This window comes from Phaenicophaeus curvirostris, chromosome 1 (genome assembly GCF_032191515.1).
Source record: "Phaenicophaeus curvirostris isolate KB17595 chromosome 1, BPBGC_Pcur_1.0, whole genome shotgun sequence".
In the NCBI taxonomy this organism is placed as follows: Eukaryota; Metazoa; Chordata; class Aves; order Cuculiformes; family Cuculidae; genus Phaenicophaeus; species Phaenicophaeus curvirostris.
The window spans coordinates 202,510,004-202,537,614 of NC_091392.1; the positions used below are offsets into that span (position 1 = coordinate 202,510,004).

General features: G+C 44.3%; 1 protein-coding gene across 1 annotated transcript in view; it reads left to right on the top strand.

Moving 5' to 3' along the window:
• The first annotated feature begins 11,323 nt into the window (after nucleotides 1–11,323).
• ARHGAP20 (Rho GTPase activating protein 20) overlaps nucleotides 11,324–27,611 on the top strand; it is a 69,531-nt gene continuing 53,243 nt past the window's right edge. Inside the window, 2 exon segments of the mRNA XM_069883474.1 lie at nucleotides 11,324–11,514; nucleotides 22,853–22,938. Of these exon segments, the coding sequence (XP_069739575.1) occupies nucleotides 11,416–11,514; nucleotides 22,853–22,938 (185 nt within the window). The 5' untranslated portion in view covers nucleotides 11,324–11,415.

Sequence of the window (27,611 nt, forward strand, 5' to 3'; positions counted from 1 at the left end):
CTGTAGGCTTGCCTGTTGTCCCAAGAAGATGGTAGTGGGGCATGTAGTAGTGGTTATCTTTGCTACACATTTTATTTCTCCTCAGACCTGCCATTAGCTTACATCCCAACAACATTAAAAATAAGCGTAAGGTGTTCTTGTATTCAAGTTGTGTGCAAAGTACTACAATGTGTGGTAATGTTATATTGCTGATGCTATATTTTATGGTGATCGGCTATCCAACCCCGTGCCTGAGATTCCTCTCGAGACAAAACTCCCCTGAGAACTAGGCTGTCTAATGCAATATTTAGAAGCATCTAGGGGAATAAAGTCACGTTCCTTTAAGAAAAAAACATGGCTTGGAGTGAAGTCATTTGAACGTGCCTCACATTAATCAGTTTTTTCTCTGCACTCTGCCCTTGTAACAGTTATAATTAATGCATACACAATATTTATGTTGCTATTTTTAGGTTGAGGGAAGATTCAGTTGTTCCTTTGCCAAGCTGACACTGCTCCCTGCTTGCTAGAGGGGCCGGGCAAAATGGCACAGCAGTGTCCTGGCCTCCCCGTCCACATCTCTGACCTGCTTTGTGCCCACAACAGTCTCTGTGACAGCAAAAGCTGCTGCTGCTGCTGAGGACATCCACGTCTGTGCCCACAATACCCCTATGACCTCCTTGTCCACTCGTGGATTTCCTGCCTTTGCAGCATCACAGCTGCCAGCTCCGTGCCTCCTCTGCCCCCACATCTGTTTCCACCTTGCTTCAGGACCTCTTCTGCTGCTCCTCTGTCCAAAATATTGAGCATTCATGGCAATGAACTTTTTGACTCTTCCAGCATCCTGAAGGATGGTTTTTTTTTTTCCCAAAGCAGGTTAACCATTTTTTTCAAATTATTTTCCCCCCACTTAGTGATCTAAAAAAAGTTTAAGTTCTAACAAAATTTCAAAGCAGCTTTTGTTTTGAAGGGTCTGGGAGTTATTACAGTTAACAAACCATTTTTTTCTAAAGCTTGAATCCTAAAATAGTTCAAGCTCACAATTATACTATGGCTTAGCTTTCTATCCAAAAGAATGCTCTTCTGTAGCGATCACCTTTCTGTTAATTTTAAAGCAATAACCGCTTAGCTTTACTTGATAACTAGGATCTATATCCTGCTGATTCAGGAGAAATGCTAGGTCACAGCATTCATATTGAGAAATAAGTGTGATAAGAATATCTACTGGAATCTTATCTAAACATGCACTATCCAAATATTTTAATATTTTTATGTGTATTTTCTGGCTTCAGCAGTTATAATGACACTTAGAAAATGTGAAACTAATATATTTTTTTCTTGCTAAATGGCCTTCTGAATAATGGGGAATAACAAATGCTTTTGTAAAAGATTACGGGTGGACTGCCAACCTCCCCGTACTCCTCCCCATGGCTATACCTTTCTTCAGTTAATAAATAAGCAGAGAAACATTTGATTTGGAGGTGGGTTATGAAAGGAAGAAAAACGTGCATGTCCTAACAAACAAAATGGATCCTGTTTTGGAAATGACTTCGAAAGATATTTAACAAATGGAAAGAATTCAGAGAACAAGACTGATCGGAGGATCAGGAATCATCAACTGCAAGGAAAAGCTGAAGGATTTGGTATTGTTTAGTCTAGAAAAGAGGACTGTGGGGACACAGTGTCCAAATATGTAGAAGGTAGCTCTAAGAAGGAAAGAATAAACTCTTTTCATATCCCCTGAGCTTAGGACAAGTTGTCATAGGCTTAACTGAGTAGGAGGCTGTTTCAGTCAGGTATCAGGGAAAATAGTTCCCAATTGTGGGGACAATGCAGAGACAGGCTCCCAAGGGAGGCTGCTTGTTTCTAGGAACAAATTGACCAGGAGGCCTTTAGGAAAGACATGTTATGCTGCTTGATTACAAGGTTAGGTGATGTTCTGAGGTCATTTCTAGATCTGCTTCTTACAAATACCCTGTAAGTCAGGAACAGCTCGGATAGACTGCAAAACCATTGTTTTTTCTCTTAAATGTTGGGATGCTGGAAGAAGCACTTGAGCAGCAGAAGGGGTAGAGGCGGGAGCCTGGCAGGGACCACAGGCACTCCTCTGCTCGGCTCTCACCAGCTGCTCCTTTCCAGCAATTAAACCCTCTAGCAAAAAGCCAAAGTCCATTTGGAGGTTGACAGTCCTTACTGTCCACAGCAGCCAGAAGATCCAGGAATTTGAGCTCTCATATAACAGCCTATTTAATCTGTAAACTTCTAGCCACATGATTAAAGGCTGAGACAGACAAGAGAGCCAAGTTCTTGTTCGATGGAGCGCAATGAAGTTTGAGCTCCCACTCTGGCTTACAGAAGCTGAAGATACGTACATCAGGTTATACTGAGTAATTCAACACCGTGTACAAGAAAAATAGAGCCATTTCCTCTTGGAGTCCCAGTCAACAGGAGGAGGTCTAGCTAATTTTTTATTCATCTGAGTCAGCTTTGAAACCATCCCACTCTTGCAGTGAAAAATTTTATGAAAGGACAACTAAAAACCTTGCCCATCATTTTTTTAATGTCTGTCATCCACAGCTTAATAGTCCCACAAGCTGTTAGGAAAGGGGACTTCTGTATAGTGAAAGGAAAATAATAAATCCAGGGAGGGATCAGAAATGCAATACAATCCATCAGTGTGCTAAAAACACAAACTGACAAAAAATATGGCCCTCTGGGTTCTTAAACACACTTGCAGTAAAAAACATATAGGTTGTGAATTAGAGAGAGAGAAAATGATGCCTGAAATGTATCCAGAGCGAGGATGATAATGTGATAACTTTTATGGATGAGTGCAGGTTACACTCAAAAAGGTCTCCTGTTCATGGGAGCTTCCTTCATGTTTCCTAAAGGGCCAATGTCAACAGTCCACTTTCTGCTTGCAATAAATTCAAGTCCCATCAGCCATAAAACAAAGATGCTCTATCCTTCATGCAACCCCAATAACTTCCCATTCTAGGTACTATAAATGTTCCCGTTATGAATATGTAATTCTCACTAGGCATATATATGCCAACCTGACTCATGTTACCTCATTTATCACTCTGCCTCAACCCAGTGAAATGGGAATTCAGCTGTCTACGTGGTCAATGCTTTGTGGAGCTCCAGGGAGTCCCTCAGCAACACCTGGCTATAACACAAAAAATAGTACAGGTTATTTATGATCTGTATGCTGATAAGCATGCTTCTCAACAGTAATTTTGGGACAAGCATCTGAAAACACTCCCTCATCAAAATTTAGGTGATAGGATGTCTTTTCTCAAGAATATCCTGATGAGTAGAAACCAACCATGGTGCTGAGCCACACTGTCAGTACTGTGGACTCTGGGTTTTCCAGGAGTGAAGTACTGTAATGAGTACAGCAAGATCCAAGAAAGTTCAAGCTTGTACTATAAAGATATGTGTCCTTCACATATCTGAACACTTACAAGGTGGTTTGTAAACCTCCCTTCTCTTAGTGGCACCTGCATTCTGTACTCAGGATTATGTTGCAGATTCAATTCTTTGTATTTCCAACACTATCCACCTTGCTGAGAGCAAAGTTAAACAGCTCCAGGTGCAAGTCCTCAGATTTAGTTCAGAAATGTTGCTCACAAAGGGAAGAGATTAGGCCTTATCTTTAATGAAATGCTATCCTTTCATGTCTAATACTTAGCTCCCATGTGAGATCTCTTATGGATGAATATCCAGTTACCGAGTTTTAACTTTGCCTCGCAATTTGCAGTTGAAAGGTTGAACTCTGGACTATGACTGTAAGAAAATCTTCAGTGTGGAGAAACCAAAAATAAACAACCTTATGAGCGTATTGATGTAAGCAAAGGAAATAATGCATATAATTTTGAAATAAGATATAGGAAAGACAGGGAAAATGTGAAAGGTAGGAAACTCCAAGTGACACCCACTTATGGGCAGTGTTGATATCAGGTGATATGCATGTTGAGGTGCTTACAGCAGCTGTATTTCCTCACAAGAATCGTACTGGTTTAACCACACTGATTATAAAATCAAGCTTAATTAAATCAGAGCAATATTTGCATGCAGGAAGCATGCAGCCCTTCAAAGGCAAACTTTTCTTTGATGCGCTGGACTGAATTTCACACTGCATATGTAATAAGGCTGAAATGGATATTAAGAATTGGTAGGTTTGCTGGTAGGTTCCTCTGTAAGGCTGGGTCATGACAGTCTTTCCTCATATCTGGGCAGCAGTGTAGCCAAGGGGGGTTGGCTCTTAACATAGCACAGTGCAAAGGGCTCCCCACGGAGCATTGCAGGGATGGAAACACACATAGGAGTAACATTATGCAGGGTACCCAACACTCAGGCACTTGCACTGCCCCCATTTCTACAGCAGCCTTGTCAACTGGGGTCCCCATTCAACGTGCACGCTTATCCCTGCTACTGGAAACACATTGTAGGGTAAATACTTCATTTCCATCATTCATTCCATCCATTCCATTCTCCTTCTCCAGCCTTTCCTTTCAATTCAGTTTTTCTCCTTATGAGTAGCTCCAGTCTGCCTAGGACACAGTCCCGTTTTCAGCTGCTTACAATGCATGAGCAGCATAAGATTCTAGGTATTGGGATATTAAAACAGAAAGTCATTGCATCAGATTTCATTGAAATACAACTGCCTCTGGAGTTTCCAATTTGAATCTACTGCATGGTTTTAATTGCACAAGGCATTTGCGAGTTTCATAAAATCAGCGTTCAGGCAAATATATCCTTTTGGGGGAGGTTTGGTAGAATCGCATTTATCCAGTGCAAGTTAAGTACAGCTCACTCATTTCTAGCCTCACATAGTTCTTCGGATATCATGATTTTCTTGGAAGGGAATGTCTGCTAGTGCTAATGTTTCTGGAAAGCTCATAAAAACTGGAGGTAGCTACAGCCTGTGTATCTAGCATTTGCTAACAGTTCACTGTGGGTTTCCCTAATGTGGCAGATTTACAGGGGTCATATTTCCATCTGGATGGGTTTGCCCGTGAATAATTCTCCTGTGTCTTGTGCACAAATGTGATTTTCTTACAACACCCATATATTTCTCTATCCCAATTCCACCTCTGTCTTCCCAGTATTTTTCTTCACACAACACTGTGGCTAAGGCAACAGAAAGAAAATCTTCCCAAGAACACACATGTTATTTTCTGAACCTTGTACCTCTTTTTCAGGGCAGAGATCAAGCAGGATTTTAGCTGGCGGTGATGATAGATGGTGCAGTTTAAGGATGGTTTGGTGTCAATATGTACCTCAAATTTTCACTGTTCACACCAAGATAGATCTGAAGTTCCCAGGCTGTGTCAAAACCTAGATAGTGTTGGTGCTGTGAGAGGAAGCAAGGAGACCCTTGGCAGGCACCCCATGACATCAGAATGTGCCTACTCTGTGCTACAGGGTGGCAGGGACCAGGGAGGCTTGGGCAGTAGCAGCCCCATCTATATGTCTGGCTCCACATCAGCCCCCACAGGAGGGATTTTCTGCATCCCCACAGTGGCTGTGCCCATCTGCATCCTGGACAAGCAGCATGGGAGAGTAAGTGATTTTCCTGTTGGGAATCTCCGCACAGAGGCAGGTAAGGGGCAACACTGAGGATGCTGCACAAGCTGCGATTGTATCCTGGCCCCAGCCTCCACCACGGCACCAATTTTCAAAGGTCTCTCAAAATCCAAACTAAAATCAATAAACAAAGTCCTGATCTGCCAGAAAGAAATTATCAGTTAAGCTCTGGACACTCCCTCAGGAAAACCTATTTTTCCTGTTTCTCAGTTTTGGCAGTTCTTAGCAGGTTTGTTTATTTATTTTTACCCTCTGAGATTAATCAGTAAGAGGCGCTGGACCTGCTTGCTACCATCTCCACCCCAGAAGTCTTTTTACAGGCAGGGTGCTCCAAGCTGCTTGTACATCCCTGTTGTATCCTGTGTGCTCTCGCTGTGCCTCCATTGTTTGTGCCAGGGGGAGGGCAAATGAGGGTTGTAAAGCCCTGTTCTCTCTAAGTCACTCCTGCCAGCTCAGGTCTCTGTCACTAAACTTCCCGTCCATGTTTCTGGCAGAGCATGTCAAGGAAAGGTATGGGAAAGCCAGCACCAGGGAAGTATTGCAGCTAACAAAAGCTTGATGGCTCTATGTTTGCATCTGCCAATATATTTGTGCTGCATAAAGAAAGCTTCTCCAGTCATGCTCACCAAATGGCAAGATTTCCATCTATTTATCTTGGTAAGTGAAAGAGTCAGTATTCAATGAAGAGTGTAGGAAATGTGCTCATGATAGCAGATAAACGAACACCTCTAAGCATGTGCGAGCATTTTGGAAAGCTTATATAAAATTTCCTTTGCAAAATAAACATACTTACAGCCCCATTTCCAAAATGTCACCAAGAATATCATCACTTGCAAGTGTTTCTGGGGAGGAGGTTAGCAAATTCCTAAAGATACTCTGGGCTTGAATAAACATTTTGTAACGTTTCCTTTCTATCATAGAATCATAGAATAACCAGGTTGGAAGAGACCCACCGGATCATCGAGTCCAACCATTCCTATCAAACACTAAATCATGTCCCTTAGCACCTCACCCACCCGTGCCTTAAACACCTCCAGGGAAGGTGAATCAACCACCTCCCTGGGCAGCCTGTTCCAGTGCCCAATGACCCTTTCTGTGAAAAACCTTTTCCTAATGTCCAGCCTAAATCTCCCCTGGCGGGGAGCATCTCCCCTATGCTGATAAATCTTTTCTTAGCCTTCTCACAAAAGCTCGGAGACTTGCCTGGGGATGGCATCCCACTGGGTTGAGTGCTGTGCAGTAGGAATCAGAGACTTGCCTCCTTATTTCATAGACATGGGTGCCATGCTAGGACAAGCCTATGACTTCTGGTTTTGCTCTGCTAGCCACTAACCCTCCACAGGACTGTCACTGTGGAGGAACAAGGGGAAACAGGGACATGACTGACCAAGGGGGTGGGAGCAGAGAGACGGAAGAACATGTGAAAGCACTGGGACAAGGTTTGCATGGCACACAGGGTGGCTGCTTGCCACCCAGCTTGACGTGGAGTTTACACCAATGCCAGAAGTGCAAAAATTAGCTGACATAATGGTTTTCAGAGACTCATGCTTTAAATATTCAGTAGGGTTTTTTTTTTGTATGCTGGTTTGCCTTCGTATATATATGCCCATCTGCCTGTAAATTAGTCTGGACACCAAGAATGCATCATTTCAGGGTTTTCATGCTTCAGCTGAAAGACCGTGCAAATTCAATGAAGAGGAAATGGTGCAACTCGTGACATGTTAACATACATAATGCATAAAACCTCTGTCTTAACCATCCATTTCTCATTCCAGAGGATATTGGGTGCAACCTGGTAGGCTTTCTGAAGTCAGAAATAGAGGCATGGTGTTATTCAAGAGCCATGTCCTGGTGGCCTAATTGTCATAGCTGAGAAGTTAACAGGAAAAGAGGAAAAGTTCACAGTCAGATCTAGAAAAAAAGCAGTGCTTCTGCATGAGAAGGCAGAAGTACTTGTAATGCATTCTAGGCTTTAATATTTCATCTTTCCTTTACTTACACTTACCTGATTCCACTGACTTGCAGAAATGAGGGTTCAAGGAGAAGGCAGGTGCCCACATCAATCTCAACAAAGAACTCACTGAAGCACTATCACACGAGCCTAAATTACCTATCCAGGTGGTCGCATAGCATGGAATCAAATTCATCATTTACTGTCATTTCAGGCAAGAGAAACTGCCACCAAGTTATAGAAGCAGCACCATACATCTCTGCATCCAGGAGAAGAATCAGCCTGGATTCTCCAGATGAAAAGCAACCTTATAGAAGCTGGGTCAGTTCCTAATGTTGTTCATCACAGGGATGTAGAAACTATTCTTTTGGCAGGAGAAAAGTGGTAGGTATGAAAAGCTGCACATGAGATGGAAGGATCTCTCTTCTGGTTTTATTTTTTTTTTGTGAACAACACAGAAAAAAATGCATTTAGAGCCTGTAACAGATGGAAAGGCTGGAGCTAAAAATATCCCTCGTGAAGTATAGAAAGACAGGATTGGAAAGCACCTCCTGGGCGATCAGGAGTAGCCCCTTGCTGTTAAAGACACTGTATTTAATGAGGGTATACAATAACATACAAACACAATAGCCACATCAAACCATGGTCACAGAGGTACGCCTTTCACTCCTGGATGGCAGGGGTCCTCCACAACCTCCTCTTCTTATGATAAGCATGCTTTCTTCCTTTCTCCAGACAAGATTTATTCATACCCTATTTACACCCATGTGTTCTCAAGCCAAAGGCATCCATTAGCTTAACTTGTGGTTCCTCCTCCTTAATGTTCATGGATTTCTAGAGCACAGTGGCATCTGCTCAGCTTCCCCTGGGCTGCCCCAGTCCCGTGGCTGCCTCTCTCTATACCTGTACCTTCAGCTGCAGCCATCCACACCCCTGCACCCCATCTGCTGCTTGCTCCTCAAATGGAGACCATCCCTCGGAAGTGTTCTGGAGAGGGTCTAGTGTTGAATTGCCTTCTGCAAGGAGGCGGCTGGGGAGGATCATTCTGGGGCAGTGAAACACCCAGAATCCAGAATCCCAGAATCATAAAACGGTTTGGGTTGGAAGGGACCTTAAAGGTCATCCAGTTCCAACCCCCCTGCAATAGGCAGAGACACCTTCCATCAGATCAGGCTGCTCAAGTCCCCATCCAACCTGTCCTTGAACACCTCCAGGGATGGGGCAGCCACAGCTTCCCTGGGCAACCTATGCCAGTGCCTCACCGCCCTCAGCGTGAAGAATTTCGTCCTCATGTCTAATCTAAATCTTCTCTGCTCCAACTTAAAGCCATTCCCCCTCATCCTATCACTACATGCCCTTGTAAAAAAAATCCCTCCCCAGCTTTCTTGGAGGCCCCCTTCAGGTGCTGGAAGGCCATTATAAGGTGTCCGTGGAGCCTTCTCTTCTCCAGGCTGAACAACTTCAACTCTCTCAGCCTGTTCTCATAGCAGATGTGCTCCAACCCTCTGATCAGAACCACTGAGGTTAGACAAGACCTTTAAGTTCATCAAGTCCAACAATAAACCTAACAATGCCAAGTCCACTACTAAACCATATACCTAAGCGCCACATCCAAAAGGCTTTTAAATTGCTCTGGGGATGGTGACTCCATCACTTCTCTGGGAAGCTTCCTTCAGTGCTTGTCAGCCCTTTCCATGAGGAATGTTTCTTAATGCCGTCTAAACCTCCCCTGGTGCAACTTGAGGCCTTTGGACTTGATGATTCTTGTGGGTCTCTTCCAACTCAAGGGCATCCTGTGGTTCTGTGATTTCCTCTCCTCCTATCCCTTGCTTTCCCTTTCCTTTCCTAACCTGGCATATCCCTATCCCTCTTCTTGAGGGTAGGGAAGCTCTACAGAGGGATCTGAACAGGCTGGATCGATGGGCTGAGACCAATGGGACGAGGTTCAACAAGGCCAAATGCAGAGTCCTGCAGCTGGGACAGAACAACCCTATACAGCGTTACAGGCTTGGGGAAGAGTGGCTGGAAAGCTGCCTGGCAGAGAAGGACCTGCGGGTGTTGGTTGACAGCTGACTAAACGTGAGCCAGCAGTGTGCCCAGGTGGCCAAGAAGGCCAGCAGCATCCTAGCTTGTATGAGAAATAGTGTGGCCAGCAGGACCAGATAAGTGATTATACCCTTGTTTTTGCATGTCAAATCCTGTGTTTAGTTTTGGGCCTCTCAATACAAGAAAGACAGTGAGGTGTTGAAGCAAGCCCAGAACAGGAGAATGAAGCTGGTGAAGGGATTGGAGAACAAGTGCTGTGAGAGGTGGTGGAGGGAACTGGGGTTGTTTAGCTGTGAGAAGAGAAGGCTGAGGGGAAACCTTATTGCTGTCTACAACTCCCTGAAAGGAGATTGCAGCCAGGTGGGTGCTGGTGTCTTCACCAAGAAACAAGCGATAGGGTGAGAGGGAATGGCCTCAAGCTGCATCAGCATAGGTTCAGATGTGTTCAGTTCTGGGCCCCTCACCACAAGAAGGATGTTGAGGCTCTGCAGCGAGTCCAGAGAAGAGCAACAAAGCTGGTGAGGGGGCTGGAGAACAGGCCTTATGAGGAGCGGCTGAGAGAGCTGCTGGGGTTGTTTAGCCTGGAGAAGAGGAGGCTGAGGAGTGACCTCATTGCTCTCTACAACTACCTGAAAGGAGGTTGTAGAGAGGAGGGTGCTGGCCTCTTCTCCCAAGTGACAGGGGACAGGACAAGAGGGAATGGCCTCAAGCTCCGCCAGGGGAGATTTAGGCTGGACATTAGCAAAACCTTTTTCACAGAATGAGTCATTGGGCACTGGAAGAGGCTGCTCAGGGAGGTGGTTGAGTCCCCCTCCCTGGAGGTGTTTAAGGGACGGATGGACAAGGTGCTGAGGGGCATGGTTTAGTGTTTGATAGGAATGGTTGGACTCGATGATCCGGTGGGTGTTTTCCAACCTGATGATTCTATGATTCTATGTGTGAGTACCTAGTTGAAGTGAGCAAATACAACTTCTTTATTTCAGTTTGCCTTGAATTAAATGAAGACGGTATTATTTTCTTCTGCCTTTGGCCTTGATGCTATAAAAATGTGTGCACCTGCCCTTTTGTCTTGTACTCTGCTGTCAATGACGCAACGACTGCTCTCTGCTCATGAGTAAAACAAGGAGATCTTAGCAGTGCATTAGACTAAAAACTCAGTAGGGCATGAACGCATCCCATAGAGGGTTTTTATCGTGCTTAACACACTGGCACCTTCCCAAGGTGTTTAAGGGACTGGTGGATGAGGTGCTGAGGGACACGTTTTAGTGTTTGACAGGAACGGTTGGACTCGATGATCCTGTGGGTCTTTTCCAACCTGGTGATTCTATGATTCCATAGGGAAAATTCCTTCAACAAAAGGGTTCTCGGGCACTGGCAAAGGCTGCCCAGGGAGGTGTCTGAGTCACCATCCCTGGAAGTGTTTAAAAGACGGGTGGATGAGGTGCTTAGGGATACGGGTTTGTACTGGACTGGTACGGTTGGGCTCGATGCCCTCAAACCTCTTTCCCAACCACGTGACTCCATGACTGAGCGCGCGCAGGCGAAGGCGCGCGCCCCCCTCCCCTCCCCCGGACCGGCGTGTGCGCATGCGCATTGCTCGCCCCTCCAGCGAACCGCAGCGCGGCCGTTGGGGTCGGGTCGGGGGCGTGGTCAAGGGGGCGTGGTCAGGGATGCGGTGTGTGTACGGGGCGCGGCCTTGTGGGCGTGGCCTGAGGGGGTGGGCGTGGCCTGAGTAGGGGGCGTGGCCGCGGGGGGGGCGTGGCGCGGCGCGCCCTGTCCATGGTGCGGGCGGCGGCGGGCGCGCGGGTCCCCGCGGCGGGAGGGCGGCGGCGGCGGCGGCGCGGGGCCGCATGGACGTGATGTCCCCGCAACAGGAGCACCTCGGCCCGAGCCGCTCGTCCTCGGTGAGCGGCGAGAGCAGGGGCTTCGCCGCCGCCGACAGCAAGAAGGTGAGGGCTGCCCCCCGCCCCCGCGGGGAACCCCCTTCTCAAGCCACAAAACCCCGGGTCCTGCGGCTGCGGGACCGGCGGGAGCTGCCGGGGGTGCTGGGGCAGGGGGTGTCCGCGGGAAGGGCATCGCTGCCCCGGGGAGCGGGAGGCTCGGTGGCGTGGACGAGCCCGGGGCGCTGCCGCAAGGATGTCCCGGGAGCCAGGGGGGGTGGCTGAGGGTCCCGGGGGAGAGGTGTCCCCCGCAGACGGGGGAGGGTCGGCTGAAGGCTTTGCTGCGTGGCTCCCCCGGTGAGCTGCAGGGATGTGCTGGAGAGAGCTGAAAAGGGGCTTTGCTGGGTGGGTGGGTGGAGGTTTTGCTGGGGGGGTATCAGAGGGCGCCGACGGGAGGTTTGCGGAATGATTATCCGAGGGATCTAAGAGAGTTCTTTCCACCCGTGTGTGTCTGCGGGGAGGGAGGGAGGGGTGTGCTAGAGGTGAGGGGTGTGCTAGAGGTGAGGGGTTTGCTGGAGATGAGGGGTTTGCTAGAGGTGAGGGGTTTGCTGGAGATGAGGGGTTTGCTAGAGGTGAGGGGTTTGCTGGAGATGAGGGGTTTGCTGGAGATGAGGGGTTTGCTAGAGGTGAGGGGTTTGCTAGAGGTGAGGGGTTTGCTAGAGGTGAGGGGTTTGCTGGAGATGAGGGGTTTGCTAGAGGTGGGGGGTTTGCTAGAGGTGAGGGGTTTGCTAGAGATGAGGGATTTTCTAGAGTTGAGGGGTTTGCTAGAGGTGAGGGGTTTGCTGGAGATGAGGGGTTTGCTGGAGATGAGGGGTTTGCTAGAGGTGAGGGGTTTGCTGGAGATGAGGGGTTTGCTAGAGGTGGGGGGTTTGCTGGAGATGAGGGGTTTGCTGGAGATGAGGGGTTTGCTAGAGGTGAGGGGTTTGCTGGAGATGAGGGGTTTGCTAGAGGTGGGGGGTTTGCTAGAGGTGAGGGGTTTGCTAGAGATGAGGGATTTTCTAGAGTTGAGGGGTTTGCTAGAGGTGAGGGGTTTGCTAGAGATGAGGGGTTTGCTAGAGGTGAGGGGTTTGCTAGAGATGAGGGGTTTGCTAGAGGTGAGGGGTTTGCTAGAGATGAGGGATTTTCTAGAGTTGAGGGGTTTGCTAGAGGTGAGGGGTTTGCTAGAGATGAGGGGTTTGCTAGAGGTGAGGGGTTTGCTAGAGATGAGGGGTTTGCTAGAGGTGAGGGGTTTGCTAGAGATGAGGGATTTTCTAGAGTTGAGGGGTTTGCTAGAGGTGAGGGGTTTGCTAGAGATGAGGGGTTTGCTAGAGGTGAGGGGTTTGCTGGAGATGAGGGGTTTGCTGGAGATGAGGGGTTTGCTAGAGATGAGGAGTTTGCTGACTGCTCCCGCACGTGCTTTGTACAAGAGAAATCTAAGCATCTTCCCAAAGAAGCGCCTGGCGCTCTCCGAGTGTATCACAGCTGATAGCAGAAGAGCATCACCACCTCTTCCAAACCGGTTGTAAAATGTTTGATGCCCCAAATTGCTTTTCAGCATCTGACACAATCGAGTGGAAAATGCTCACTTCTGCTTACAGCCAAGTATTTGTTTCTGCCTTATACTTAGCTGTAACGAGTGTGCTGTAAAAACCACATTCTTCCCGCTTTGTGGAACAGGAACTCTTTTTTTTTTTGTTTGGTTTAGCAAGTGCCGTAGTATTTTTCTACCCAAAGCAGTCCTCTTGCCTTCCTACCTTACGAATTTTGCCTTGCAATGACGTTTAAATCCCTGCACTGCCTTTAGAGGTGCACGATACTACTGATTGCCACACAGGCTGGTAGGATTAGAAGCGCCAGCCAGGTTACAGTGTCCTTTACTAAATCTGTCCAGCTGATGACATGAATTTAGGATGGGTGGTAGCAGAGGCTGAGCTTGTGTCCAGTCCTGCTGCTAGCGGTGGCTGGGGCTTTGTTGGCCATGGCACAGTGGTGCAAAGAGGGGACCTGGTCCCTCTCCTCCTGCCGAAGCATCTCTTCAGCCTAGGGAACGATGCTTTTCAGTTCCATGGAATGTGTCCAGGTGTGCTGTGTCCCACCAAGGCACACAAAACTCCAGCCTGGGGGACCTCTTCTCATGGCAGCTGCTGCCAAGGGTGAAATGGTTGCCTGGAGAATGTTTGGACAAGATTTCTACTACATTTTTCTGCGGTTAGTACCTGATTTGTTTGCGAAAAGGGAGCGTGATACATCTACACAAAGTGATGGAGTACCTTCTACTGCCTGCCTTGAAAAAGTGATGGAGTAGATATACAACCTCTCCAAGTACTGCGATCTAATTTGAGATGTGAAGCCTTGTTTTTTCTTTTCATTTTTCTTTTTTTTTTCATTTTTTCTGAAGATAGAGTATCGTGTATCTTCCAGCCTGGCACAGCCCTGATGCCAAGCACACACCTGAAATGAGGAGGGATGCTGAGGTACTGTGAGGGTGAACATTTTTCCCTATCAAGTTCTACTTCATGATTCAGCATTCTGAGGACAAATGTTAATAGTAGCACGTGTGTTTCCTATTCCTGCTCCAAGGAGCCCACAGTCGAAGGAACGCAGACCTTGTTTTTGCCAACACTGACAAAGGAGTGGGGATACTACTCTTTACGGATCTTGGCAGCCCTTTTGGAATTCCTCAGCGTGGAGGCAGATACGACGAGGGTACAGATGGAAATGCTCCTGTGGAGAAGCAGCTTGAGACCCTGGCTGGGCGATGCAGCATATGGCAGCTTTGCATACCATGCACAGCCAACGCAGGCAGCCACCAACATCCAGCCAACCGCTCAGCTGCTCGTCCACGGTCGCGGAGCTCCCTTGAGACTACTGGCACGCCATCTCTTTGTCTCTGTCTGGGGAAGAAGATTCCTACCTTTATGCTTGTGCAGCAGTGGGCTAGTACTAATTTTGCCTGAAGCTGGATCTCAGTGGCAGTTTGACTATTTTTTTTTCAGTACTTGGGTCCTGTGGACTTTATGTATACTTCTGCTTTGTTTTCCACATAGTGCTAGAAACATAATATTTTTTTTACAATACAGAAAACCTTTCTCACTACCAGGGAGGTTGTACTGCTTGTATTGGTTACATACATTTAAATGAAGAATGTGTTGGCAAGAAATTAGGTTTGATACTGGCGACACAGCTTGTCAAGCTGAATGATTCTGTTGCAAATACATATTTAACATCAACTTTTTTACTGCCTGGCACAAGTTTACTGCCTCCCAAGTGACAGGGGACAGGACAAGAGGGAATGGCCTCAAGCTCCACCAGGGGAGGTTTAGGCTGGACATTAGGAAAAAATTCTTCACAGAAAGGGTCATTGGGCACTGGAAGAGGCTGCCCAGGGAGGTGGTTGATTCACTTCCCTGGAGGTGTTTAAGGCACGGGTGGACGAGGTGCTGAGGGATATGGTTTAGTGTTTGATAGGAATGGTTGGACTCGATGATCATGTGGGTCTCTTCCAAGCTGGTTATTCTATGATTCTATGAAATACCCCAAATATGGGATGCTAACTGACCACTGAACCTTTGTCCCTCTACCTTTCTCAAATTTAATTTATTTATCTGAGATTTGCTACACTGTTCTGTGGTTATCTGAACTCCTACTTCACCTTCCGCTTGGCTGAAGGATCGCGTGCATGATCACATCGTAGGACAAGAGACGCAAATTGTCCAGGACGTTTTTTCATGTATTTTGTATGACTGTTTAAGCTATTTTCCTAGAAACATTTCCTTTCCTTTCCTTTTCTTGATGTGCAAAGTAGTTTGAACTGCTAACCTACCTCACAGACACTGGGAGGTTCCCTCTGTTAAGTGCTTAAAGGCATTCAAGATACCCTACTAAAAGGTGACATGGAAGTGCAGTGTTTTAGTTAATGCTTTGTGAAAATTCTGGGCCAGATTGCCGCCTTACTGGACTTACTGGAGTGACTGGACTATGTGTGACTGACCTACAGGGAAGTTTTGTACTGACTGCTTAGTTTAATAACGAATACCAGTAAATTGATGCAACTCTGAAGTGGACTGAAGTAACATCAGTAAGAGTGATTATACTGATAGAGCTTATTTCTATAAATTTATCAAAACAAACTATGCAGCAGAGACATTTTTTTTGCCAGTGTAACTGTGTCAGCAGTAGCAGCTGCGGTCATTTAACCATATTTATAAGTATTTCACTTCTCTCTTGTTAGAAGGGCTAGATTCCAACCGATCCTGAATATTTGATACAAGACAATATTTAGTAACACAAGGAGTCACTTAGGATTTTTTGCTGCCTCCTTGAAGTTTTCAAGTAACTACTTAGAATGTTTTGGAAGCTCAGCAATTTTTAATATTTACTCAAACAATGCGTTCAAAAACTTAACCATTTTGCACACTAAGCAAAATAGTATTTGCGGTTTGAGACTTGCAGTTTGAGACACTATGAAAATGTGTTTCTTTGTGATTCTGATCACAAATATACCAACAGTTTACTGGCAGGGGAAGGAGAGTCATAGTGTTCCCCAGCAATGTACTAAGTGGTTAAAATTAAGCAAATTAATGACATCAGAAGCATAAAGGAAGCCATACATAGTCTTTATCCCTTTACTTATAATTACTTATAAGCAAAGATGAATTATGTATTTGTCATTATATTTGGTTATACTCTGATCTCACGTGCTTATAGATATGTTTTTTAATTTAAGCTCCTTATGCAGAGATTTTTTCCTTCTGCAAGTCTCTGTCCTGTTTACTACAATCCTGGCTCAGGGTCTGGCAGGCTTCTTCTGAAATCACACCTGGTAGTTCTGGGAATCTTCTCTGTCCAGGCACATTTCTGGCACTGTTCAGCAAAGTGATGGACAATCCCCATCATCCTTCAGAGATAACCTGTAGCCATTTTATCTCTGATGAGGGCTGGAAAAGCCCCTGTTTTAATGAAGTCATCTGCATAGTTGGTCTTCAAGTTGGAACCACCTTGCCAGGCTGTGCTGGCTTACGATAACTTACTGTTATGATGCACCTCCTGAAGCTGCTTTAATTAAAAGTCAACATTAGCAATCCTTCCTCTGTCTGTGAGAAAACCTGAAAATGATGCATAAAACAATGTGTTCTAATTCTTGAGTTTCCTTGTTTTGTTTAGTTTTGGGGGTTTTTTTGTCCCTCGTGGTAGCAGTAGGAAAGAGAGGGACTTGGCAGGTTATTTGGGATCTGAAGAGGAGGCTGAGGGGAGACCTCATTGCTCTCTACAACTACCTGAAAGAGGTTGTAGAGAGGAGGGTGCTGGCCTCTTCTCCCAAGTGACAGGGGACAGGACAAGAGGGAATGGCCTCAAGCTCCACCAGGGGAGATTTAGGCTGGACATTAGGAAAAAATTCTCCACAGAAAGGGTCATTGGGCACTGGAACAGGCTGCCCAGGGAGGTGGTTGAGTCACCTTCCCTGGAGGTGTTTAAGGCACGGGTGGACGAGGTGCTGAGGGGCATGGTTTAGTGTTTGATAGGAATGGTTGGACTCGATGATCCGGTGGGTCTCTTCCAACCTGGTTATTCCATGATTCTATGATTCTATGATACTCAAAAACTACATATATCAAATTACTACCTGTTCACTTAATGCTGCTTGAAGTATACATGTGGAGTGGGAGGAATCTCCTCTCTATCATCTATAAACTGCTCCTCGGGAAGCCTTGCTGTACAGAAACTGGGGCAGAATTGTTTCCTTGGAAGGAAACACTGGGCTTCAGCAAGAGCACCACAACCAGAGCTGCTGGTCTGAGCCCTGTGGGTGCAGTGCAGCTGACAGTAGGACCCACAGGCTCCCCTCCTCAACATTTTTAGTAGTGTTCCACATTTACAATGGTGTGTAATGATAGGGTGAGGGGGAAGGGCTATAAATCGGAAGGGGGAAGATTTAGATTAGACATTAGGAAGAAATTCTTCACAGTGAGGGTGGTGAGGCACTGCAACGAGGTGTCCCTGCCCATGGCAGTGGGGTTGGAATTAGATGATCTTTAAAGTCCCTTCCAATTAAAACCATTCTGTGATCTCCATCTTTTGATATAGATGAGTGAGATCTTTGGAGGACATCCATATCAGTGCTTTCAAAGATTTGTATCCTGTGGGAGGTAGTTGGTAGAACATAATTTGCTCTTAGTTTCTTTCATCCATTTTTCTCTCTACTCTGAGATGGCCTTTAGTCTCTCTCTGGCTTTGCTTTCCATGATGATGTGGTTTTGCTTCCACTGTGCTGAGAGCTCTTTCCTCGTGTGCCCCTGAAATTGTTTTCTCCTTGGTTATCCATCCAAAACTGTCTTCCTTTTCAGGGAAGTCCTTGTGAGTACCAATATTCTGCCAGCATATACCAAAGCACATAGTTTTGTCATTCTGCTCTACCTTTATAGTAAAGGGGCTTTCTGCAGGACCTAGACATCTCTGCTGCCCAAGCCAGCAGTTTGAAATCAGTCATCTTCTCATCCTGTTTATAAGGACTCAGGAATGTTATAGGTCAGTATAGGGCCATTTCTTGTTTTACAAACGTATACAAGATTCTTGTTATTTTTGGTATTTTTAGACAAACGTATGCTGTAAGTCTAACAAATACTGGATTATGGCAGGTAGGAAAAAATTATTTATCGCCTTTTGTAAGTAGCCCAGTGGAAAGAGTTGTCGTGGAAAGTTAACTGCCAGGTGCTGAGAACTGTTTTGATTTTTTGATTAGCAGGCAGATAGTTGAACTTTGGCAAAACCAAAAATGTCTAGTTAAACCAGAAATGTGTGCCACAGTTAGGTTTTGTTGCTTAGACAACAAGAACAGAGTTTGCATGGGTGAAGTCCCTCACAGTTACTAACTTAGACGCTTCTAAAGAGTAGACTTCATTAAAATCAGACTTCCTTTTATTATAAAAATGAAGTCGTGAGAGGGAGGGTTTAGCCACTTGAGTGCAATCCTCAGCTCAAGGTATTGGTATATTTGAGTGTTGTCCCTGTCACCCAGTTAAATGACCCAGGCAGATGTCCTAGCCTTGACCCACTTCTGGAGCCAGCCTGTAAATCAGGGGCCTGAAATCCTTTCATCTCTGGGGAGGCTTTTGCAAGGGTGTCTGCACATTGCTGAGGAGGCATTTCTCCTGCATTCACCTGTCAATCAGGAGCTGAATACATTTTTCAACTATTTTGTATATCAATCTCTTAAACAGACATCAGGTAATGTCATTTTCCCATCCCAATCTCAAGACACTCTCTGAGAAGTCAATTGTTCCCTGTGTTACTGAGCTCACAGTCTGTTCCCTGCCCTTTGCTCAGATAGCAAGCGGGGGACAGAGCTGAATAACTCAATTTTCTTGGTCATCTCAGTTCTCTTTTACAGTTAGTGAAAGAAATCAGCGCTTCTAGGACAAGATGAACCATGCGGTAAATGTGTCCTTTTCTCTCTGTTGTCTATTTTTATATCAGAGTGCAAAGAGCTCACGTGTGGAAGTCTGAGGCTGGGTGAGAGGAATCCTCTTGCATGTGTCTGACTATCGGATCAATCAGGCACTAAAAGGTGGCAGCGTGGGCTCTGTACTCCCAGAGAATCACAGCACACACCCCATGTTATCCTACCCGCTCTGACTTCCTACACCTTTGCAATAGCTGCAGCAGGCTATCCACGTATTGCACAGAATTTCACATCTCTAGATGCTTGTAAAATATTATAAACACTCTGTATCTATTACTTAGGTTATTTGTCATCACAAAATAGATCGGAAATGCCATCATTTTTTTCATGCATTCTTTATTTATTCAGGCTCTGCTATTCTCTTTCTATGCTTGAGGTAGTAAGTGATGAACACAAAGTACAGGAGAGTGCTTGATCTTCAGTTCCAGTGTTTTTGAAGACTTCATGCAGATGCTGCTGTATGTTACCTTTTTCACAGAATGGGAATTAATATCATAACTCTGCAATTTTACATGAATTCCATATAATACCATTATCCACTTCAACTGCAAGGCAAAATTAGTTGAATGCAGTCAAAAATAGATTTTTCCTCCAGCTGAGGACTTGTGAGATTCTTGTGAAAGTTTTACTGTAATCCTGTAATCCGTAGGGGTTCTGATTCCTGAGGGGAGACAGCATATTTTCAGTGATGATTTGCAAGGTTACTGTCCTCAGCATGGTGGGCTGATCTGCTCGTAAACCACCTACCATCACAGTTTACAAAACAGTGTTCCCGAGTGTAGGTCTGATTGTTATCTGGTGGAAATTCAGTCTTTTGAAATCTGTAGCCTTATATCTGTTTATAACAAAAGAGAAATTAGCCAAATACTAATGTGTACCACCAGTCCAACAACTGAAAAAGCAAAACTTTTTTATTTTTGTTAAAAAAACAGTCAAGACAACCACCACCAGAAATGCAGAAAGTATGAAGCTAAATCGGAGTTGGAGGCGGGCAGGAGCTCAAGCTTTTGAACGTGAAGAAGGCAAAAAATAACTCTAGTTTGTCCTGACTGATACAAGATTATCATCTTTGCATCTGGCACACAGTGCATTCATTACGGATACTGATTTTACGATAGAGTTCACATGGGTGTGACTCAGCCAGCAAGTATGAGGATTTCTCTCTGTGTTGCCCTTTCTAATATTTACGTGATAAAAATGGGAGGCTGTGATGTGGGACACATGTTGAGAAATGCTTCTCTGTCCCACGCTTCGATAATTGGTCACTGCATCTTCTTTTGCTCCGAAACATCTGCTCTCACCACAGCTGTCCAGGATGTATCTCCTCTCCTCCGCATTGCCAGGGTGACATCTTCGCACATGTAAATGCAGTGAAACTGAGGAGAACAGGCATCTGGGTCCAGCTTAGCCAAAAACGAATTTGTCCTCTTCCTTCTCAGAGTAAATCAATTCAAGTGATCATGATGGTCACTTATTTTATTTTTTTCAGACTTTGTATGCTGCGACATAAAAACACCCCCCTCTTCTGTCTGTAATCAATGTCTCTGTGTAATGTTTTCATTTGCATACAGCTGACCTGGCTCACTTTGCTTTTGCTGTGAGAATTTTCCTTTTCCAAATCTCATCAGTGGTCTTTTTATGTTTTAAGACTCTTCTTTTTTTTGTTAAGCTTTGCTTAATAGCTGTATTAAAATGTTGCCTGGAGAGGCTGTGGAATCTCCTCCTTGGAGATAACACAGACCTGGACTGGAGATGGACTGGAGCAGCCTGCTCGAACGGGCTTTGCTTTCAGCAGGTCCAGAGAGGCTGGACCAGAGGTCCCTTGGAATCCACTCTAACCTGAATTATTCTGTGACTCTTTGCCAGTCATTTGAGCTCATATTAAACTTGCTGTAGTCCTAATCTTTACATTGGTTCTCACATATTTAAGTCAAGACTGGAATCTCAGCTACCATAGGCACTGTTCAGTGCTGCTAACCCAACCATGAAAAAATTGCCATAACTGAGAGATGTTTTAAAATGCTCCATTTTTTTTTCAGTGGCTTCCTTTTCACACCTGAGAAACCAAAGGATTTAAGATAAGTAACCCTCAACTGCATTTCCTGGAGCTGAGATGCTCTAGTTTTAACCACACCCTGCCCAGTAATCAAACTTTCAGTAAATTTCAGTTTGGGAATTGGTGCTTTATATTAACTCCAGGGGGAAGTCTGTGGCTTATCTTCTGCAGGATGTTAGACTGCATTGTCATGTATGTCTCTTTTTCCCTTCATATTTGTAGATACGCTACTTTAAAAAATGCTAACAGCTTCTCAGATTTTCTAGCAGTAAGACAAACTGATTTCATTCACTGGAAAAAATTTAGCCAAGTGTTTTCTTTCTTTTTTTGCTCAAAACTATCAAAAATGGGTATTTATGTTGTTAATATTCTACTAAGTTATTATCCAGTTATTTTCTGATAGGATAGAAGACATCTAAATGTTCCCAAGCTTAACTTATCAGTCTTGAGAAGGTTATTTTTTTGATGAAAAAAAGAGGGAGGAAGGGATAGTTTTTCAAGATTAATTGAAATGACACAGTTGAATTTACAACAATTGCTGCACAATAGCTGTAACTGAGTATCTGACAACTTCATAAATAAAGGGGGAACCAAAAAATGACACAGTAACAAATGCACTGCAATGAGTAGAAGAAATACACTTGTCAAGAGCAAATAAAGCACAAAGTACTGTAGAGTTTCATTTCTCCAAGGAGAGCACACTGTGCACCTGCCCAAACAAAACGTGCGCCACATCCAGCACATACATTGGCAGAAGAATCAGTTGTTCCCTAGCATATCTATTCCTGGTAGTCAGTGGTTATTTTTAGTGTAAGGGAAGAAAGGCTTGTTTGGGGATTAGCTGAGAACAGAGACTTCGTGACTGTCACAGGTTCACCTGTTTGTGGGCTTTCAGCAGTTACCAGACTGGTGTATGGGACCGCTCCAGCATCGGATACTGTCCTGTCAGGGTCTCAGGAGGAGTTCATCACTGGTCCTTTTGTTCACCAGTTTATTCTGAAAAATATTTGAGCTAAATAATGTAACAACCACCCTTCTGGTGAGGGTCAGTGAGAGGGGAGGTCATGCACCTTGGCAGAAGCCTGCACAACCGGTTCTAGAGAGCAGCTCCAAAGTTGGGGCCAGGACTCTTTAGTCCTGTTTCTGGCTGAAGAAGGGAGAGGATACAGTGGTGAATACATTTGTGTTCATAGAAATGTATGTTTTTGTCTCCTGTGGGTGCTTTTGAAAATTTCTACCTCTGGGGAAAGCAGTGTTTTTTATATGCTAAGTAGTCTTCTTGTCGAATCCAACTTCACTCAATGGGTATCCATGACCCTGACAGATAGTGGCATTTTCATCTCTTCCCTGTGATTTGTCTTTTTTTTCCCCTGCTTCATACTTTGTCTCTGAATGTCTCAATGTTTGCCCGTTCCCTTCTTACTTCTGTGCTAAGAATTGCCTTGCCTGTCAGTTTCTTGTTTTGCCCCATACATAATCAGGAATGAAAAAAATGTCATTATTGCCTACTGAGAGACAGGACGTAATGTTCCAGCTAGATGAGTAGGGAAGGAAAATGCCCTCATCTCAAAAGATCTGGAAAAAAAACAGTGGTTGGGGACAAGCTCTGGGTGTTTACTTAATATTTGCAGTATCTGTGTATAGACAGGTATCTGTGTATAGACACTAATTATCAGCTTTTCTTTATCACTGCCTTTCTGGTTGTACTCCTTTTTTTGTCCCTCCCACCTCCCAGGGTTCCTGATGGCCATAACTCAGCCTTTTTTCCTATAGTCTGAAACTGGAGTCTTTATGCATGCAATTATTGTTCTGAATCTCACCTATGATTTTATTTTGTTTGTCTTCCCGATCAGAAAATGAAGAGTTTGGCCCAAAGACGCCAGTCTGCACCATCTTTGATCTTTGTCAAAGCACTTAACAGATCTCGATCGGTCTCAAGGTGAGTCAGTGAGTTTTGCTGGCTGTACTGTTTTATAGTTCCTCGGACCAAAACTTGAAATGTTTTTGAGCTGTAGTCCACACCAGGTTGTCAATCACAGCCCAGGCTGCTCAGTAGCTGCACAACTACAAAGTCTGCTGAAAGATGTGATACACCTGCCCAAACGCCAGCTGATCTCCTAGAGGATGTTTCACCAGTGCTGCCACACTGAGCTGCTTATACCCAACTGGGAAAGCAGAGCTGCTCCCCAGTTTGCAACCAGGCATGCAACATCTGAGCTTCTCAGTTCTAATTAATTTGTGGCTGGCTATGTTGACCTGCTGGGGAGATGGCATGCAGAGATGATGATGAGTGTTTCCCACTTTTTGCCTTGTATGCATATGCAGTGCCGGGCATAACTGAGTAGTGGTTATCGGGGGATTGTACAATTTAATTTGAGCTAAATTTCTGTTATGGGCTGCTGCTTGGTACAGGCTCTCTGGGCTCTGGAAGCACCTGCTGGTTTAGGACAATGCTGCGGGCCAAGATCTGGTGGTCACAGCCTTCTCCTGTGCAGCATTAGCAGCTTGCAGGGTTATGTGTGTGGGGAAGAGAAGCATTCAGCATTTTTTGTTTTCATCTTCTGCCAGGATCAGCCATTACTCTCCCCTCTATTCCCCAACATAAAGCTACCATAGAAACAGGAGTTTTTGTGGAGCTGGTCCACTGTCCAGCCCGAGCCCTGACCTGCCGTTTGAACCACTCTGCATACGTAACTTTCATCTTCCTGCACTACAGTTCATTAGACTTTAAACTTACAAAACCTAAGTGTTTATCGAGAAGGGAACCATCTGGTAGACTGTTAATGCTTCCAGCTGTGTAGAGCTTTTTATGAAGAAACATTACTGAGGGAAATTAAAGTATGGCTTTGTAAGGAATATTTTTGCCTACTCTGCGGTGTGTTAAGTCATCAGTATGTGAGCTTTGGAAAGTTTTTTTGTGTTTGATCTAACTAATACTTGGTTTCGTATTTGTCATTACGGTGAATTCCACAGTATTTCAGAAACCTATGAAAGTATTCTATGAAAACATCAGAGTTGCAAAATAGGAAAGGAAAATGAGTTGAAACTACTTGCAGGTCTTTTTGCTGGCTATAACATAAAAGAGGAAACTTAGAAATGAATTCCTAAAGGCGTTTGCACCTTTTTGTGTAGTCTAGTGGCCTGAGCCTGGGACTGAGAGCCAGCAACGTGTTCTGGTTCTGTCTGTAAAATTTCTTCTGTGGCCTCTCTTTGACTTCATTTCCAGGTCTTTAAAATAAGATGAATGGGTATTTTGTAACCTCTTCATGAGAACAGCGAATTTGTTTAGGTTGTCTGTGCTCCATATTTATTCTTCATTTGCTACTATTTCTTCGTTGTGTTTGTAGCTGTGTTCATAACTGTGATACCACCTTTTGGGCATCAGTGCGACGTTCATAAATGAGGCTGTAGTATTGGAGACAGACTGTTCTATGGGGAGTAGCAACAACTGGAGAATACAGGAGACATGAGATGGGATCTCTCAGCCATTGGGCTTCAGGGTTTCCTGCAGTTTATGCACTTAATCTCCATAATGTCTTCCTTTCAAGCTGTCTTAAGACTTGATTCTCAATATTAAAGGAACAATCTATGTTCAATGCTTATATTTCAGTCTTCTTTGTGGCATGGTTTACTGTTGGACTTGACAGTGTTAGGTTTATGGTTGGACTCAATGACCTTAATGGTCTTTTCCAACCCAGACAATTCTTTGATTCTGTGATGGTGTCATTTGGCTGCTGAGGTTCAGACGTGAATGTGTTTCTTCAATTCCACATTTTTTTTTGTTTGTTTCTTTTATTGCCTGCTCCTTAAGTATCAGAAATTGCACATAGATGGAGAGGCACTGAGTGAGATAATATTAAGCATGAGTATTTTTACCTAAGAGTATTATGCTTTCTTAAGTGTGAATATGTCTTGCTTGTGTAGCCCACATCAGAATTACTTCTTTATCTGGTGCATGGAAGGTTTTTTTTCTTAAGGCCAGTTGGCAGAAACTTTGTGGTGGGGAAGACTGAAGAGGGGACGATGTTGCCTTGCTGTGCAGTATGGACAGTGCTGTGCCTGCCTGGTAGACACTGCCAATTTCACAGCTGATGGATGCTGCCTTGTTCATGTCTGTCCTCTGCCTGTGGCATGCAACAGTTTAGCTGCTCCTGTTGTTTAGAACTTAAATCTTGGCTGTAGTGAGAGGTATCAGGTGAAGTCTTGAGGGCCCCGGAGCCAGACCATGTGATTTTGTAGCTTCAAAGTTTGTCAGTTGGAGGTAGCACTTTGGATGGAGTTTGCTATTATCCACTGGAGCAGTTAATTCTCACGTGTGCCTGACTTCCTTGTTTGACTGTGTGAAACACGTTCCTCTTCATCACCAAACTGATGGATGAGTTTGAACTTTCCACTTGCTTTGCTGTGTAAATGCTTAACTCTTGCGAAGTGCTTTCTCTCAAGGCGAGCTGATGAGCAACAAAATGACTTCTCATGTTTTCAAATCTCCACCAAATGTTTAATCTCAGACCTGTCTCAGCAATTAGTTCTCCTTCTTGTGGACACAGCCAGCCTGCAAAATCCATTTTTCTACTCTGGCAGTGAACCTTAATTTTATACTAGGACTCCATAACACTTGCTTGTTAATGGTTGATTAATGACTTGTAGATAATAAAGCTCCTATCTGAAGTTAGCAAACATCTGTGAGGGATTTATATGAATCCTCTCACCTCAGCAGCTGGCTCACGTCAGTATTTGTTGAAATTAATGAACAAGTGCAAAGTTTAAAAGGGCAGGAAATACTTAGAAGCACAAACCAGTTTGTACTTTTTATACCACTTAGTATGTCAGGTGTCCTTGGTTTATATACAGGGCACTTTCATAAAATGTAGTGGCACTCACTTTGAACAGATTGACTGGGAATTTTTAGAGTTTATTGATGGCATTTATTCAAAGAAACCATTGTGACATCTGGAGTTGGCTGAGTTTAGCATTCAGAGGATTAAGGTTTTTTTAATTGTAGTGTTGTAGCTGAGAGAGCACGAGGATGTAAGTGAAGCGAGATGATGTAGCTGAAAAAATCAGATGCTTGTTTGTGTCATCGTCCTCTTCTTCAGCCCTGAAAGAGAAGCAAATCTGAAAGTTTTGTTGTGCTTAAAAGCTTGACTACTTTTTCTCCAGCTATATCATTTGGTTTAATGAAAGTTAAGCCTTCCTTACAAATCTTGCCTTGCTCTGTCAGTCATATAACAGTAGTTACAAGATATTTAGCCTTCAGAAGAATTACAGGGTGGCTGTATGGCACAGTGGTGCACAGATGTGCAACCACGCTGTAATCCCTGCCTCACTCCACTGTAATTGCAGGCAGCAGAGGAACATAGTAAATAGTGAAGATAGTATAGTGGAATTTGAGCCCTTACTTCCAAGAGATAAAAATGTGCAGCCTATTTGTTACCTCATGTTCTCATCCACCTGTCAGTACAGTTTCTCTTTCCTGACAAAATAGTGATGAATAGGCATGAAAGGACTGTTTCATATCATCAGATGTCCTCTTTGGAAGCACTCTGAGCAGAGTTATCCTAGAAATACACTGGAAAACTAAGCTTTTGATATTTTTCTTGGCTGGTACTCAGATGCAGGAAAAATAAGTTTTATTGTTAACTCCATTAACGTGTATGAAATCAGCAAAGGATTCAGATTAATTATATTTGGCCCAGGGCCTGTTCTGCAATGTAGTTTTCCTCTTAATTTTTCTTGGTGTCCTTTAATGAAAACTGCATAACACAACTTAATTACATACTTCATGCAATGCAAATTGTGGGCTTGAAACAGAAATATCTGATGTCTGGATTTAAGCATCAGGTCTTGTCAACTCAAAATAATTGATATAGACTAATAAAGACTTGTTTCAAGCCAAATTTTCAGCCTTTGTTTTGCTGGTCCTCAGAACAATATTCACATGTGACAAAGCTCAAGCTACCAATGGTTTCTGCTGTATGTTGGCAGACTTCTGCTCGCATCTTGGATATTTCACAGGCACAGCCAAATTCTGTGCTGCAGTCACTGGCAGCTTCCCCTTCCCTAATGCATTCCTCACCAGATCTTTGGAAGTGATATTTTTACATGCTTAAACTTAATAATACAATTTTACTGTTTCTGAGTCTGTGTGACCATTTATAGATATGTGTCTCGACACACTAAAGGTGTTAAATATCAGTAATGAAACTACTCTTTATTACAGTGTGAAGCGTGCTTATGATATTATTTTGGTGCAAGCTAGAAGCAGAGGCTGTTTTGAAAAAAGACCCAGCATAATTTTAAAAAGGTTTTATGAAAAAAATCTTTAAAGAACCTGAAAAGGAAGTGTCTAGAAAGTTCCCCCTCCCTAATTTTATGATGTGGCTTTTATGGTTGAAGAAATTACGTGTGAAAACTGAGGATTTCACAGTTCCCATGTTGTTTTTTCCTGTTCTGTACATGGAAGCAGTGTTGTGCCATTCATGGAGAGGCTGCTCTTCCTTCTTCCAACACACAGTAAGTGATTCTGGCATGTTATCTTGCAGCGGTCCTGTGCCAAATGCTAAACATCCCAGATAACAAAGATCATATGTGTAATCTAGTAATACATTCCAC